The sequence below is a fragment of the Scyliorhinus canicula genome, chromosome 16 (genome assembly GCF_902713615.1).
Source record: "Scyliorhinus canicula chromosome 16, sScyCan1.1, whole genome shotgun sequence".
Lineage (NCBI taxonomy): Eukaryota > Metazoa > Chordata > Chondrichthyes > Carcharhiniformes > Scyliorhinidae > Scyliorhinus > Scyliorhinus canicula.
The window spans coordinates 132,835,050-132,851,816 of NC_052161.1; the positions used below are offsets into that span (position 1 = coordinate 132,835,050).

The 16,767-nt window shown below is 47.5% G+C and overlaps 1 protein-coding gene across 6 annotated transcripts in view; it reads right to left on the reverse strand.

The window, feature by feature from the left end:
* The window catches only part of LOC119950713 (protein polyglycylase TTLL10-like), a 178,161-nt gene that overhangs the window by 64,514 nt on the left and 96,880 nt on the right, over positions 1–16,767 (reverse strand). For all 6 annotated transcript variants that reach the window (XM_038773382.1, XM_038773385.1, XM_038773387.1 and 3 more), the window contains 3 exons: positions 15,026–15,185; positions 12,501–12,619; positions 9,846–9,966 (listed from right to left, as the gene is read on the reverse strand). In XM_038773382.1, the coding sequence (XP_038629310.1) occupies positions 9,846–9,966; positions 12,501–12,619; positions 15,026–15,185 (400 nt within the window). The remainder of the gene's footprint in view (positions 1–9,845; positions 9,967–12,500; positions 12,620–15,025; positions 15,186–16,767) is intronic.

Here is a 16,767-nt window from a genome sequence, read left to right on the forward strand (position 1 = left end):
GACATCTGACACCTGGCCTGCTTCGTTGCCGAGCACCAAGTCCAATATGGCCTCCCCTCTAGTCGGCCTATTTACATATTGAGTTAGGAATCCTTCATGTACACACCTGACAAAATCTGCTCCATCCAAACCATTTGCACTAAGGATGTTCCAGTTAATATTAGGGAAGTTGAAGTCACCCAGGACAAGATCTGCCGCCCAATCTGTTCCTCTATTTCTCTGCTGCTATTGGGTGGTCTATAGAAAACTCCCAATAAAGTGACTGCTCCTTTCTTGTTTCTGACTTCCACCCATACTGACTCAGTGGACAAACCCTCCTCAACTACCTCCTTTTCTGCAGCTGTGGTGCACTCCCTAATTAACAGTGCCACTCCCCCTCCTCTTTTACCTCCCTCCCTATTCTTCTGAAAACATCTAAACCCCGGAACATCTAACAACCATTCCTGCCCCTGTGAGTTCCATGTCTCTGTAATGGCCACAACATCGTAGTTCCAAGTACTGATCCATGTTCTAAGTTCATCTCCCTTTTCCGGACACCCTTTGCATTGAAACAGACACACTTTAACCCATTCCACTGAGTGAAACTTTGCCCTATCAATTGTCTATCCTTCCTCACAGACTTGCTGCATACTATTTCTGCCTGTTTAACACCTACCCTATCCTCTGGTCCATAGCTCTGGTTCCCATTCCCCTGCCAAACTAGTTTAAACCCTCCTGCAGAGCTCCAGCAAACCTCCCACCCAGGATAATGGCGCCCCTCCAGTTTAGGTGCAATCCGTCCTTCCTCCCCACCTTCCCCAGAAGATATCCTAATGATCCACATATCTGAAGCCTTCCCTCCTGCACCAGCCCTGCAGCCACGTGTTCAGCAGCACTCGCTCTCTGTTCCTTGCCTCACTTTCACGTGGCACTGGTAGCAATCCTGAGATCACTACTCTGCTTGTCCTCCTCTTTAGCTTCCAACCTAACTCCCTAAAATCACTTTTTAGATCCTTATCCCTTTTCTTAGCTATGTCATTGGTGCCTATGCACCACGACTTCTGGTTGCTCCCCCTCCCCCTTAAGAATCCTGTAGACTCGATCCGAGACATCCCTGACCCTGGCACCCGGGAGGCAACTTACCTTCCGGGAGCCTCGCTCGCGACCCCAGAATCTCCAATCCATTCCCCTAACCATTGAGTCTCCTATCACCGGTGCTTTTCTATTCTCCCCCCTTCCCTTCTGAGCCACAGAGCTAGACTCAGTGCCAGAGACCTGGCCGCTAGGGCCTTCCCCCGGTAGGTCATCCCCCCCAAACAGCATCCAAAACGGTATACTTGTTTTGAAGAGGAACGGCCATGAGGGATCCCTTCACTGTCTGCCCTTTCATTTTCCTTCTCCTGACTGTAACCCAGCTATTTTTGTCCTGTACCTCGGGTGTGGCTACCTCCCTGTAACTCTTCTCTATCACCCCCTCTGCCTCCCGGATTATCCGAAGTTCATTCAGCTCCAGCTCCAGTTCCCTAACGCGGTCTCTGAGAAACTTAAGTTTGGTGCACTTCCCGCGGGTATAGGCAGCAGGGACACCGGTGGTATCCCTCACCACCCACATCCTACAGGAGGATCATGCAACTGCCCTAGCCTCCATCCCCTCTGATCTTACAGAATGTAGCTGCCCTGTGGACCAGCTGGAACTCCGCCCTCCAACTCAGCCACCTGCACTCTGTAAACTCCCGGCTCCCTTCTCGCTCTTTAAGCATCTTGCTCCCTCCTCCCCTAACTCCCTCAGTCACCAAACTCTCACTATAGCACTCAAATGCACCCATATTCAGCACTCAGTGCAAACAAAGTCTGCACTATAAACTGGCTCATCTTTATACTGTGACTCTAGCCTCTGAAAATTGGCCTAATCCAATAAACTAATTAACAAGCTCGAGATAGTGGCCACACAAGGTGCTTTCTCATGACCCGATTTTTTTGCCTAAATTTGATAAGATGCCGGCCCTGGCTGGTGGACAATTGTCCCAGAGATCATCTGGGTGCCGACAAAGTTTTGAATATGGACTGTGTCACCTGGTACACAGAGTCTGGCCGGTTTTGGTCGAATGGGGTAACATCCTTGCTGCTCCTGGCTGTGGTGCACTTTCCCACCTATATCAGGGAAAGCCAGTTTAAGATGCAACATGCAGAGTGGTCCCATAGCAGAACAAGAACCTGGCCAGTCTTGTCTGCTTTTTTGGTCCACGTTTGAACCGCCCATTCCGCTAGCCCGTTTGAAGCCGGGTGATATGGGGCTGTCCGGATGTGCTGCATCCCGTTAGCCTCCAGGAATCCGGAGAACTCTTCACTTGTGAAAAGCGGTCCATTGGCGATAACACATCTCTGGGTACCGTGTGTACTGAAGGACAAACGCAATTTTTCAATGGTCTCTATAAAGTGGTCGCCGATATCTTATGGACTTTAACTACTTAGAGTGGCCATTCATCAGGAGTAAGAATATCGAGCCTTGAAACCGGCCGGCAAAGTCAGCATGTAACCGCGTCCACGGACGCCCCAGCCATTCCCATGGGTGAAGGGGCATGGCTGGCAGATTCTTCTGGTGCTCGTGACACACGTCGCACTGCTGGGCCGTTCTCTCTAGCTCAGAATCCAGGCCCGGCCACCAAATGTAGCTACGTGGTAGCAATTTCACTTTTGACACCGCTAGGTGCCCATGGTGCAGGTCCCTGAGGATCAGGTCCTGACCCTTGCCTGAGACGACAACGTGCTTAACCCAGAACAGGATTCCATCTTCCACATTAAACTCAGACATCTTCGTTGAGAATGTCAGTAATTTGCCTGGTAACCATCTATGTTGACACCTGTTCAGGGCTATGTGTTGAACTTTCAAGAGAACTGGGTTAGTCTGTGTCCACTCATGGATTTGGGACGCTGTAACAGGCAACAAATCTATAAAGTCGAGTATGGCCATGACCTTGGCCATCCTGGGAGAAGAAGGAGGGCGTGTTGGCAAAGGCATCCGCTTTAGCGATCTGGGTACTGGGACAATGCCCAAAAGAGTACTCGTAGTTAGCCAGCCGGAGGGCCCAACGCTGGATCTTGGCGGAGGTGATGGGCGGAATTGCCTTGTTTTCTTTAACAAGACCGAGCAGCAGTTTGTGGTCCGTGATGATCATGAACCATTGACCGTACACATATTGATGGAATTTCTTCACAGCGAAGACAACTGCCAAAGCCTTCCCTCTCGATTTGTGCATAATTACGTTCAGCCGCTTATGAGGGCTGTGGCAAAAGGGAGGCTAAGTTTGAGTACTGGCCCCTTATATCTGCGTGAAGTAACTTAATACGGGGACTTACTGTGGTACCTCTCAGCCAACGTTGCTAAAGCAGACAGATTAATCTATCTGATCACTATCTCACTGCAACCTATGGAGCCCAACTGTGCGAAAATTGGATGCCACATTTACTGCAATGCATTTCAAAAGTAATTCATTGGCTGTAAGTATTTGGGACATCAAAAAGTCATTCAAAATGCTACATAAATGCATTTAGTTTTGTCTCTCTTCACTCAGTTTACATTGTTAGGTCACAATACAACAAGGGCACCTCTGTTGGAGTTAGAAGCACAGATACAGAGCAGCTAACACCTTTACATCCACAGCGGACACATTCTTCAGTGACCCAATGTGTCATTAGTCTTTGAAACAGAAAGCAACAGAATCTACTACCAGCACCAGCGATAGTTTGGCTGAAAAATGTTAGGATAACTTCAGAGTGCTCAGTTTGCACATTGCGATGATGATAAGGAGAATGATTGAGTACAAACATGCAAATCCACAAAATGAGAAGAGGCCTCTTGATCCACTGAACCCACTCCATTTAATCACCCATGTCCAATTTGCACTCTCAAGGATGCCTTCAATTATTCAGTCTCCTCGGGGAATGTGCCCAAGAAGGTTCTTTAAAAAATCCTCCTAATCCTTGAAAGGTAATTGAAAAAAACTCTAGCAAATCAGCCTTCCGGTACTTAACCCAGTTGCAGTCCACAGATAACCTGCTGACGAGGAGTGTAAGCAATTGCATTACATTGCCAGCCATGAGTTAACCCCATCAGGATTACCGTCCAGGTGAAGGGCCACCCGTTAGAGATGGAATTGGACACGGGGGCCGCAGGTTCAGTAATAGGCAGACAGACCTTTGAGAAAATCAGGACTGGAGGGCAATAGTTGAGTTTGCGGGGCACTCAGGCAAGGCTAGCAACCAAACGGGGGAACCCCTAGCCATAGCAGACAGGACGATTACCCCAGTTATTTATGGTCAGCAGTCGGTTAGGCTGCCATTAATAATAGTGAGGGGCCCCGGACCGAGACTGCTGGACCGCGATTAGCTACAACGCCTTCGGCTGGACTGGCAACAGATACTCCAGATGGGCACCGGAGGACTTTACAAAGTCTTGGGGAAGTACCCAGAGGTCTTCCAGGAGAGCCTGGGTAAAATTAAGGGGGCCATGGCCAAGATGTCAACCCTGAAGCCCAGCCAAAGTACTTCCGGGTCGGCCCAATCCGCCGTGCAGTGCTGGGGAAAGTCGAGGGCGAACTCAATCAACTGATTTGCCTCGGTATCATCCGAGCAATACGGTTTGCTGATTGGGCAATGCCAGTAGTCTCGGTACTAAAACCTGACAAAATCGTACCCCTCTGCGAAGATTATAAGTTGACCATAAACAAGGCCTCCCATCTGGTCAGGTGCCTAATGCCATGGGTAGATGACCTATACGTCAAGTTAGCTGGGGGTCATTCCTTTTCCAAGCTTGACATTAGTTACGCCTATCTCCAGCTGGTGCACAACAGCGATTCCAGGCGTTACATAACCATGAATACCCACGGGGCCTCTCTGAGTACCCACGGTTACAGTTTGGACTGTCATCGGCTTGCGCAATTTTTCAGGGCATTATAGAGAACATCCGGAGAGGGCTACCGCATGTGGTGGTCTACTTGGACAATGCCCTGGTCACTGGAGCCACAGAAAGGGAGCATTTGAGCAAACTGGAGGAAGTCCTCCATTGGTTTTCCAAGACAGGCAACCAGCTCAAGAGGGGAAAGTGCGTTTTCTATGCCAAGGAAGTGACATACTTGGGGTATCGCATGGTCAGGATGGACTACACCTGGTTGAGGAGAACATCCAGGTGATAAAACAAGTCCCACACTCTGGAAAATATGACAGATTTATTTAGGTCACATAAATTATTGGACATTTATTCCAGGCCTAGCGATGATCCCCGCTCCACTACACACTTTGCTGAAGAAGCACCAAATTTGGGTGTGGACAGTGCCTCAGGAAGAGACCTTTACTACGGTGAAACATCAGCTGACATTGTTATTGACACATTACGACCGCTCCAAGCCGCTCTTGGTGAAATGCAACGTCTCACCTTACAGAATCTGAGCAGCATTGTCTCACCACATGGCTGACGGTAGGGTAAGGCTAATAGCAAACGTGTCAAGAACTCTTTCCGCTGCAGAGCGCAATTATACCCACTTCAAAAAAGAAGGTTTGGCCACCCTATTTATGGGGAAGAATGTTCACCAATTCATGTATGGGCATTGATACACCATTGTGACAGTCCATAAGCCATTTCCAGGGCTTTCAAAAGAAGACAAGGCTATCTCAACCATAGCTTCCACCTGGATTCAGCGATGGTTCCTATTGCCTTCCAATATGCCTTTGAGCATTGCCCAGGTTTTCAGATTGCAAACGCAGACGTGCTGAGCAGGCTCCTGCTGCTGACATGCCCCATCCCCACCGACGGCCGGTTAAGTTGTTTTGACGCTTTATTTTGTGGACACCTTGCTGGTCACCGCTGCCCAGGGATCTGTCGCTAGTGGTGCCCCCCCTCCAGGCAGTCATTGCAGAATCGGCATTCCCCGACACGCTATACACCCGCTGTCCCAGCTCTGAAGCTACAGGATGTGCAACCAGGGGCAAAAAGGAGTAGTCATCCTCCCAATCTCACTTCATCAGAGGAACTTACAGACTTCGGTGTTGGGGAGGGGGGGGGGGGGGGTTGTGGGACGTTGTAACCCACCACGAGACCCATGGGAAGGCCCGATTAATCTCCCCATGAGCCTCGTGGAGGGCGAGCTTCTTTGCTGAGGGGCGGAGACCCATCAATAGGCTAGTTAATTCAGTACCATAAAAGCCGGCCCAGGTAGGAGCCGAGGTGTGGGGGGGGGGCTGAAAGTAAATACTTTCCTTTTGGAAATAAATCATTTTTTGACCCTTCTTTTGGAACTCCTCCATTACTAGTACGTACATGGTGCGGGATTCTCCGCCGGCTGGAATCGGGAAACGCGATTGGGAGGAGAATCGGTTTTGACGCCGAAATCGTGGCGGGTGCCGGTTTCACACCAAGTCCCAATCTCCGGGGCAGCGGCGTCAATGCGTTCCACTCCACATGGAAACATATCATTAGCATATCATTAGCATATTATTAGCAGGCCTGACCCGGTATTCTCCACCTTCACTAGGGGCACATCCCTGACAGCGGGATTCACTTGTGCTTTTAAACATCGCAAAACAGGGGCTGTGGCTGCTGAAGGAGAGAGGGGGGGTACGTAAAGGGGGTACGGAAAGGGGGGTACGGAATGGGGGTACAGAAAGGGGGTACGGAAAGGGGGTACGGAAAGGGGGTATGGAAAGGGGGTACGGAAAGGGGGTATGGAAAGGGGGTACGGAAAGGGGTGCGGAAAGGGGGTACGGAAAGGGGGTACAGAAAGGGGGTACGGAAAGGGGGTAGGGAAAGGGGTTACGGAAAGGGGGTACAGAGAGGGGGGACAGAAAGGGGGTACGGAAAGGGGGTAGGGAAAGGGGGTACAGAGAGGGGGGACAGAAAGGGGGTACGGAAAGGGGGTACGGAAAGGGGGTAGGGAAAGGGGGTACGGAAAGGGGGTACAGAGAGGGGGGACAGAAAGGGGGTACGGAAAGTGTCCAACATCCCCATAGCTTTCTGACAGTCGTGCCGCTGGTCGGGGAGCTTCTGCCAAGGCCGGGGGGAGTAGCAGGGAGTGGCCAGGAGGTGAGCTGTGGGGTCAGGGTGGACAGGCATGGAACACCATTGCACCAGCCGGCAAGGCAGCCGTGCTGCTGCGCACACCGCTGACAGCTCACTTTGAACTTAGAGCCATAGGTCATATGGGTGTCCCCACAGGCCACCCCTCTTGATGCTCTCTGGTCCCAGCTGGCCCATCAGCGTGATGACCCAGCCACAGTGAAGGAACGGCGATATATTTCCAAGTCAGGGTGATGTGTGGCTTGGAGGGGAACTTCCACGGGGTGATGTTCCCATGTGTCTGCTGCCCTTGTCCTTCTAGGTGATGGAAGTCGTGGGTTTGGAAGATGCCGTTGAGGAGTGTTGGCAAGTTGTTACAGTACATCTTGAAGATAGTGATGGCACTGTGCGCTGGTGAAGGGTGAAGAGTAAGCTTGAGGTGGTGGATAGGATGTCGATCAAACTGCTTTGTTCTGGATGCTGTCACACTTCATGAGTCTTGTTGGAGCTGTAGCCTTCTGGGATGACCACTTCCAACTAGGTACAGGAAAACTCGCAAAGCCTGGTGGGTAAAATGGATAAGCCAAGACTCAGGCAGGCTCAGAACCTGAAATGCATATTCATAAGCAAGAAGTCCAGATGGTATCGAAATTCCGACCAATTAGCATTTTAATGTGGCCGATTAGCATTTGATGGCCCATCTTAACCAAAACAAAGGACTGGTACTCGAGCAACCGGGACAGTCCCAGACATTTCAGTGCCACACCCTCTTCAAGGGAAACACAAACAACGGGGTCAGTGACCGCTTGGGACACGCCTAACCAGCCAGATCCCCGCCCACTTATTGGTTAAGGAATCGAACGGAGTGATCAGGGATCACCCAATTAGTCAGGCCCAAATCAAAGAACCGCCCAAAAGGGTGTGAAAACCCCCTGAGTATGAGGAAGAGTTTGCCATATGTTCGCTCCCTCTTGGCCCCCCCCTCTTGGCCCTGGTACCCCGGTCACGGCCATCGCCAAATGTAGCAACACCAGAAGCAAGTACGAGGTCAACACCCGCTACCAGATGGATGAGCCCAGCTGAGCAGCAGTTACTCCTTCGAACCCGAGAGATCCAGAATTGAACAGCAACCACTGTTCTCTGACCACGCCAGGTGCCCGAAGTACAGGTTGTCTTAGTTGATAGGTGTAGTTAACTAGTAGTGTTTATGTTGCATGACTAATTGTGTGTAAATAAATTACCTTTGGCCTTGAACTAACTAACTGGTGTTTGGCTCTTTGATCGATAGCCGGTTGAAACTTGTGGTGATATCATTCGATACCTGGCGACTCTAAGCATTCAGGCATAGATAACATAGAAAGAAGGCAAATTCACTGATTGCCATAATTGGAACAGAGCCGCAGAAAAGTCAAGTAGAAAAGAAAGCACAACGGAGCTGCACTCGTCCAGGCAAGTGGAGAGTATTCCATCACACTCTTTTTTTTAGTTTAGAGTGCCCAATTTTTTCCAATTAAGGGGCAATTTAGCATAGCCAATCCACCTACCCTGCACATCTTTTTGGGTTGTGGGGGTGAAACCCACGCAAACACGGGGAGAATGTGCAAACTCCACACGGACAGTGACCCAGGGCCGGGATTCGAACCCGGGACCTCAGCGCCGTAGGCAGCAATGCTAACCACTGTGCCACCGTGCTGCCCTTCCATCACACTCTTGACTTGTACCACATGGTGAACAGGCTTTGGGGAGTCAGGAGGTGAGTTACTTGCTGCAGAATTCCCAACCTCTGACCTCTTGCAGCCACAGTATTTATTTGGCGGTTCAATTAAATTTGTGGTCAATGCTAACCCCCCCCAGGGTGTTGATGGAATGAGATTCAACGATGGTAATGCCATTGACATTCAAAGGAAAATGGTTAGATTCTCTCTTGGTGGAGATGGTCATTGCCTGGCACTTGCGTGGTGCAAATGCTACTTGCCACTGACTGATTATTGCTTAATATGATCCTCAGCAAGACTTCGTATCTTCCTCGTCTCTCCCAAGTGTGCCATTAAGCTGATAATTGTTTGTTACCATGTTATTATCAAGGATCTGCAGGATTTGTAGAGAAATGGACAGGCAAGAGGCTAATTCTATCCGAGAGAAATTGATGTTGAAACTAGCTTCCTGGGAATTATGGAGGAGACGAGGAACTGACTAAATTGATCTGAGCCGAAATATGAAAGAGTTGAGTTAAAGAAAAGCTGGAAACATATCATTTGCATAAAAGAGATAGAAAATGTACCTAAAATGTACCTAAATTTATGGCAATGACTGGCACAGTTTCAAACTCATTACAGGAAACTGAAACACACTGGGGGAGTCATTGCCAGCGGCGACACTGCATTGGGATGGGCACTGGAGGTAAGGAATCAAGTGGCAACCTCCACCCTTTTGTCCATGGACAGGTTTCCACTTGGGGTGAAGCCAAGCCTTGTGAGTTCACAGCAGAAAATGGGCAGGAGCCTCATTTTAACATTAACAATGGCATTGAATACGTTGCATACTTTATTTCAACGTACTCAGGCAAGCACCAGGAGCACAAGGCAATAAAATAGCTCCAGCCGATTTGTAGTTCAATCATGTAGTGATCTTTAACAAAATGGTGGCCAAGTAAACTGAATGCCAATGATTTGCAATTACTGTTTCGATACACATCACCCAAAATAGGATAGGCAAGTCTCAATTACCCAATTAATTAGGCATTCTAACTAATATTGCTTTAATTAAACCTCCAAAAGACTAAGACTTGTAGGAAACTGCAAGCTGTAAGTACACTTACTTTGAAAACATGATCCTGCCGTATTTATTCATTATACGTTCATTATCCTTGAGTGAAGAACAGAGGCCAAACTTGGTGGTTAGCACTTTATTGTTGGGGATCTGGTTTGACATCTGTTTACCTTTTGGAATGACAAAAACCAAAGACATAAACATTAGCAAAGCTAATCGACGATACTGCTTTTGATTGCTAAATGCCCTTCAATCCTCTAAGATGTCCTTGGCTTTACTACTGCACCCACCTGCTGTAACGTTACAGTAATTACACACAGCAGTGGCCCAAAATACCAACAACCTATTGGTCAACCAGAAATTTGTCTTACTGAGAATTCATAAACTGGGCGTTAATCATAGAATCATAGAATTTACAGTGCAGAAGGAGGCCATTCAGCCCATCGAGTCTGCACCGGCTCTTGGAAAGAGCACCCTACCCAAGGTCAACAACTCCATCCTATCCCCATAACCCAGTAACCCCACCCAACACTAAGGGCAATTTTAATCACTAAGGGCAATTTATCATGGCCAATCCACCTAACCTGCACATCTTTGAACTGTGGGAGGAAACCGGAGCACCGGGAGGAAACCCACGCACACACGGGGAGGATGTGCAGACTCCGCACAGACAGTGACCCAAGCCAGAATCGAACCTGGGACCCTGGAGCTGTGAAGCAATTGTGCTATCCACAATGTTACCGTGCTGCCCCAAATGCTGCTAAAAAATCTGCTGTCCTTATCCTATCTCGCACCAAGCCCATATTCACCCATCATTCCCATTCTCGCTGATGTACGTTGCCCTAAAGATTCTAATTCAAAGCTTGTGTTTAAATTCCTTCAACCATCTGGGCTTAATGTTAGAATTCTCTTCATAAATCCATCTGCTTCGTACTAGGTCCCTCACCCTGACCCTTCTTATTACCCCAAAACTTGACCACGTTTTTAAAAAATCATTCCTCTTCTAATATCCTTCCTTGATCAAGAATCCATTTTACCTATGTGAAGCAGCTCGGGGTAATTTGTGTTAATACAGAAGCAGATTTTACTGGAACCTGTGAAATATCGTCCAATATGGATATAAAAAGAGATATGAAGACATAAGGAGGGCTTTACTTTACATCTCATTGTGCTGTTTGTCCCTTAGAAGAACCCAATGGTGGTATTAACAACACCTTTGTTGTACACAGCAATTGAATGAAAAAACATCACCCTCAGGCCAACCATTTGCAGGCATTTGTTGTTCAGGTGTATTTAAAGAACATAAGAAACAGGAGCGGCAATAGGCCACTTGGTCCCCTGAGCATGTTCTGCCAGTCAACAATATCACAGCTAATTTTCTACCTCAAGTCCACTTTCCCACTCTATCCCCATATCCCAGATTCCTTTAGGTAAAAGAAAACTACTGCGGATGCTGGAACCGGAAACAAAAACAGAAAATGCTGCCCAACCTCAGCAGGTCTGACAGTATCTGCGGGGAGGGAGCTGATGTTTCAAGTCTGGATGACTCAAAGCTGGAGAGAACTGGAAATAGGCTGACTGGATCTCATCCTCCCTTCTCTCTCCACAGATGCTGCCGGACCTAATGAGATTTTCCATCATGTCCTGTTTTTGTCCAAGATTCGCTACGTCTCCAAACATCTACTGATCTCATCTCGATGACTGAGCATCCACAGGTATGTAGGGTTGAGAATTCCAAAGATTCACAACCTTCTGAGTGAAGACATTCCTCCCCAGCTCGGTCCCAAATGACTGATCCATTATCCTGAGACTGATCCCTAGTTATAGACTCTCACTCCTGGGGGCAACAGCCTCTCATTTCTATCCTACCAAAGCCTCTTATGAATTTTATACATTTCGATTATACATTTCACCTCTCATTCTTTTTAATGCCAGGATTAAATCTCAATCTCTCCTCACAGGGCTTTCCACTTGGCTCAGGAATCCACCTGGTGACCATTTGTTGCACCATGTTCGGCAAATATATCCTTCCTTAAATTAGGAGGCCAAAACTGTACATAGCACTCCATGTGTGGTCACACCAAAGCCCTGTAAAATTGCAGCAAGATCGTTACCCTTATTCTCCAACCCCTTCGCAATAAAGGCACTGTCTCTCTCCAAGTACCATGCCCTGAAGGACACTGGTCACCATGGGCATCCATTGGATTGGCCCATGGTTATACTTGGCAAGGTACTGCATTGGTTTGATGTTGCCTTCTGCAGATGGCTGACCAGAAAACTCTCCTACTCTTCCTGCCTACCATCAGGAGGATTTACAGACTGACAATCGACCTTTGTTTGGCCGCATTATGATACACCTTCCCTGACATCAAGTCCTGAAGTGTGGTTTGAACCCGGGGCTTTTGAACTCAGAGGTAGGGACTCGACCCACCGTGTCTCACAAGGCTTCCCCTTTGCAATAAAGGCTAACATACCATAAAAAAATAAAAGCTGGACAACTGCACAACATAAAACATTAGCAGGAATGATTGACCCTTGACCTTAACATGGCCAAAGTAGAATGCAAAATGAAGAAGTGACGTTCTGCTGTCCCCTGCAAATGAATAAAGCACAATCTTGTAATATTACTGAAGTGGTTTACAGGACTTAGCTACAATATAATTCTGACAGCAACCAATCTGGGCCATTCTGACAGCCCTATTACCTCCATGAAAGGTTTGATGGACGGAAGGTGTGCTGGCGTCAGTCCATTTCAGTAAGTAATCATCTCGAATGTTGCTCAAAGTTCGTTTCCATCCCTTGCTCTCACAGAAGCTGCTAATACTGTATTAAAAAGACATAATGAAGTTTAAACAGATATCTTTTATAATCAGGTACGAGGCGGACCAAGACAGATCAAATTGCAGCCCCTTCAATCCATCTTGTCAGCCCCAAGCTCTCTTTAGAGACACCCCCACTAAACTGACACTACCAAAGTTTGTATTACATCATTGGTCATATTTCCTCCACTATTACTTTACCTCCTGCATAAAAACTAGAGACTAAAATGAATCACCAACTTGAACTTTGACAAATGTGCCCATAACTTTGCATAAAGTTTTTAGTGGTTACTATTTTAGTATTCAGTTTAAAGATAATCGTTTTACATGCTGGTGATTGTCTTTGCTCACCTGCTGTCAGGTAAACAGATCAGGTAAAAAGGTAATTAAAACATATATGCATCATCTTCCTGTGACTTGACACAAGAAAGTCGGGCTGGCAAAGGAAGAAATTTGGGTGTCTTATGACTGATTTTATAACGTGTTATATTGGGGAAAAGAATTTCGCCCATAATTAACCTTTTTTGGGGACCACCTACGGCGATTATAGAATATTAAAATGAGGCCACTCAATCGATGTTGCCTGTGTTAGCTATTTGAAAGAGTTATTCAATTAGTTTCACATTCCTGCTCTTTCCGTACAACCTCGTAAAGCTATTCCCGCTCGTCCACTTACCAATTCCCTTTTGAAAATTACCATTGAAGTTGCTTCGATTTTGACCTGGAATATTCGCCGGACATTTCTGGCTGTGCACGCTGGCGGGATCTTCCGGTCCTGTTGACTCATCCCTGCCACAGGTTTGCCGGCGGTGAGGGGTGCATTCAATGGGAAACTCCAATAACAACAGCAGGTCCAGAAGATTCCCCCATTGGTCTCCTAGTGGGTTGCACGGAAAATTCCTCCTATTATCTCCGGAAGTTTCCCCATCACGGACGTTAAGCTGACTCCTCTCCACATTTATGCTTTTCTTTAAAAAAAAGAACTGTGCAACATTTTGCAATCAGCCCATCCTCTGGCACCAGCTCCATGATCTAAGAGGAGTTGGAAGATTGTGGTCAGAGCCTCTGCGATTTCCCCCCTCAGTAATCTAGGTAAGGCTGGGCCTCATTAAAACGAAGCCAGGAAACAATTCTCGACATTAAATGCCATTGTGCTTCTGACACATGTCACAGATGCAATTGCTTTATGTACTGTTAGCCTGTGCATACCTCTCTCGGTTACTGAGCGGCAGCAGTGTCCAGTGTGAGTACAATGATCGTTTGAACAGCAGCGAAGAGAGAAGGGAAGGAGAAAATTATTCTGCAAGATGAGAATGATCCTTTTCGCAACATTTGACAGGAACCAATCACATCACGGCGATCAATCAGTTACGCTTTCGCTTCACGGAAGTTATTACGTCAATTTCATTCATACCAACCTGCACTAAAATAAAACACTCGACTCATAGGAAGGCAAGCTGTTTAAGGATAGATTTGAATCGATGTAGCACTTTTCATGACATCAGGATACAGCAAGATGCTTTGCAGCCTTTGAAATACTTTCTGAAGTGCAGTCTCAATGTGACGAGGGAAATGTGACAGCTGATGTGCTCACAAGTTCCTACAAATAGCTGTGATAATCTGCCTTAATGTTGCTGGTTAAGAGATCAATGTTGGCCAGGAAACTAGGAATAATTGCTCCTCTTTTCTCCTTCAGAACACTGTTACGGCATCTCTTACGCCCACCTGAGAGGCCCTCGATTTAACATCCCATCTGAAAGCTGGCACCTTTTACTGAACAGCACTCCCTCAAGAGCTGCTGCACTGAAATACCAAAGTTAGACCACAACAGGAGTTTGTTTAACCAACAATGTGTTGGGGATAACCGTGGGATAAATGGAACGTGGAATAAACAGGAGGGTTCCGGGTTAAAGGAAATAATAGTGGAGGTGGCAATATTCAACTGTCCTCCGCAGATCAAATTTATGACTAGATTATGTGAGAGAGATGACCTAACTCTTTAAATCTAGAAGTGAACCATTATAATGAAGCTTGCGGCACAAGGACAGAATCGCTGAACGAACACGTAATTATGCACCAACATTTATTCTGTCCCCCCGGTGCTTTTGATCTGCTCTCATGTATGAAAATCATTCAGGAACATTATTCATGAATGTGGTCATTAATGTGGGGAATATCCAATCTTCTTTGTGAGGAGTATGCATGAGAAAGAAAGAGAGAGCGAGAGAGAGAACCTGCTGGTGATGAGGGATCTTGTTGCAAAGTTAATGATAAATTCTGGTCCCTGTATTAATAAATACAGAATAAAACTGGATTCTGCTCAGATTATATGCTCCATTCATCAAAGGATGTGTCAAGCAGCTGTGTGATACCAACCTATAATAAAATAAAGCTCTACTTTAATACATACAGTGCAATGCCGTTTGTGCCTCCAATGTAGTAGAAAGGGCCTTGTTCTTTATTTTCTTCCTGTTTCTTGCCATTGAAGGGCTTGTCTCCTATTTTTTGATTGGCGCTGCCAGGTGGCTTTCCATATCCAGATCCCTCGGACTGTGTACTAGAAGGCCGTGCTGTGGACCATGGGGTAATTCAGGGAGATACAGAGTAAAAAAGACAAGTCAGTGAGATAGTGGGACAGCTTTCCATGGCATTCAAGTGAATTCCCTCAAATTTTCACTCATTAGTGCCCCAAAGATACGGGGAGGGGTGGGGGTGTTTGTGTCAGCATTCTCCGGGGGGTGAAAATGACGATGCCAGCGGATAGGCCCGGGAGACCATGGGAGCAGGAAGCCTGGCGGTGAGGCCTCGTTTTCAGATGTTCCCGGCCCCGCTCCAGTGACGTAACAAAGTTCCCTCATTTAAATTAATTTAAATAAATTAACATGGATTTAAAAGGGCTTCCCCGCCATATTTTATCCCCAGGTAAGGTGTTTCCCGCCCTTGCCGACATGACGCCACGTTGACGAGGTTTACATAAGGTATTAGAAAACGGGAGGTAGTCGAAGGGAACCGTCACCCGCCGGGGATGCAATGGTAAGCATAGCCCCCGGGAACAGAGAGGAACATGACCAGAGCACTGCCCCTTACACCTTGGCACTGCCCCTTGGAAGTGCCAAACTGGCAGCCCCAACTCTTTAAAAATGGCGCCCCGATCTCTGTGGAGCCGGCTCAACCAGGCCCCGCCCCGCCAGTGTGACGGTGGAAACCCCACTCCCAGGTTTTCTGTGTACATAGTGCCGGAGAGTCTGGATAGAAAACTCGGCTGTGCAGCTGGAGAGCTACTCAACGGTGTCCTTGCCCCAGCCAAATTCCACCCAGTGTGGCATTAGATTTGCCAAAGGAAACTCTGACAAGGTCCATGTTGGCATACAAATCCAAGAAGTCTATCGGGAACAGCACCAAGAATTCTTCAATACCAAAATCAAAAAGTGCTGGGGAAACCCAGCAGGCCCGGCAGCATCTGTGGAGAGAGCGAAACAGAGTTAATGGGCGGGAGTTTTCAGCCCCGCCTGCCCCAAGACAGACAATTCCCACCTGAGGTCAACGGACTTCACAATGGTCCATCAGATTTTCTGCCCCGCCCTCAACGAATCCCGCGGTGGGCGGGACTGGAAAATTTATCCCAGTGGTTCCAGTCCAACGTGACACGTTTCTTGTGAACAGTTGGGATCAGAAACTGTTAGGGTTAGGGTTAGGGTTAGGGTCTGAGCAAAGCAGTCGACTCAATTCATGGCAAGGTTCCATGGAATGGTCTCCAAACATTTGGATCTCCAAGTAACTTTATCACTGCCCCACAAGTCGGAAACAGACTTCAAAAGCCGGACATGTTGTGTGACAGCCACCGTACAATCTACCTGCCAGCGTCCATTCACCGCATTAAAGATTCTGCCCTCTGGTAATAAATACTGCCTGGATGGGAAAACCTTTAACCTTAGTTGCTTCCATGTCAAAACTAAACGGAACGCCATAGTTGTATAAGAGCTACAGCTTGAGGATGACAGTTTGCTCTACAGCACTTACTAAGGCCCCAGGTGCCTTGTTGCTCTCACTGCATCTTTACCGACTCCTATTTCAAACAAACTATAGCGCAAAGCTTTACCTAGAGGAAGGGATCAGAAAGGTCTCATGAACACGGCAGCCGTGAAGTGTCCC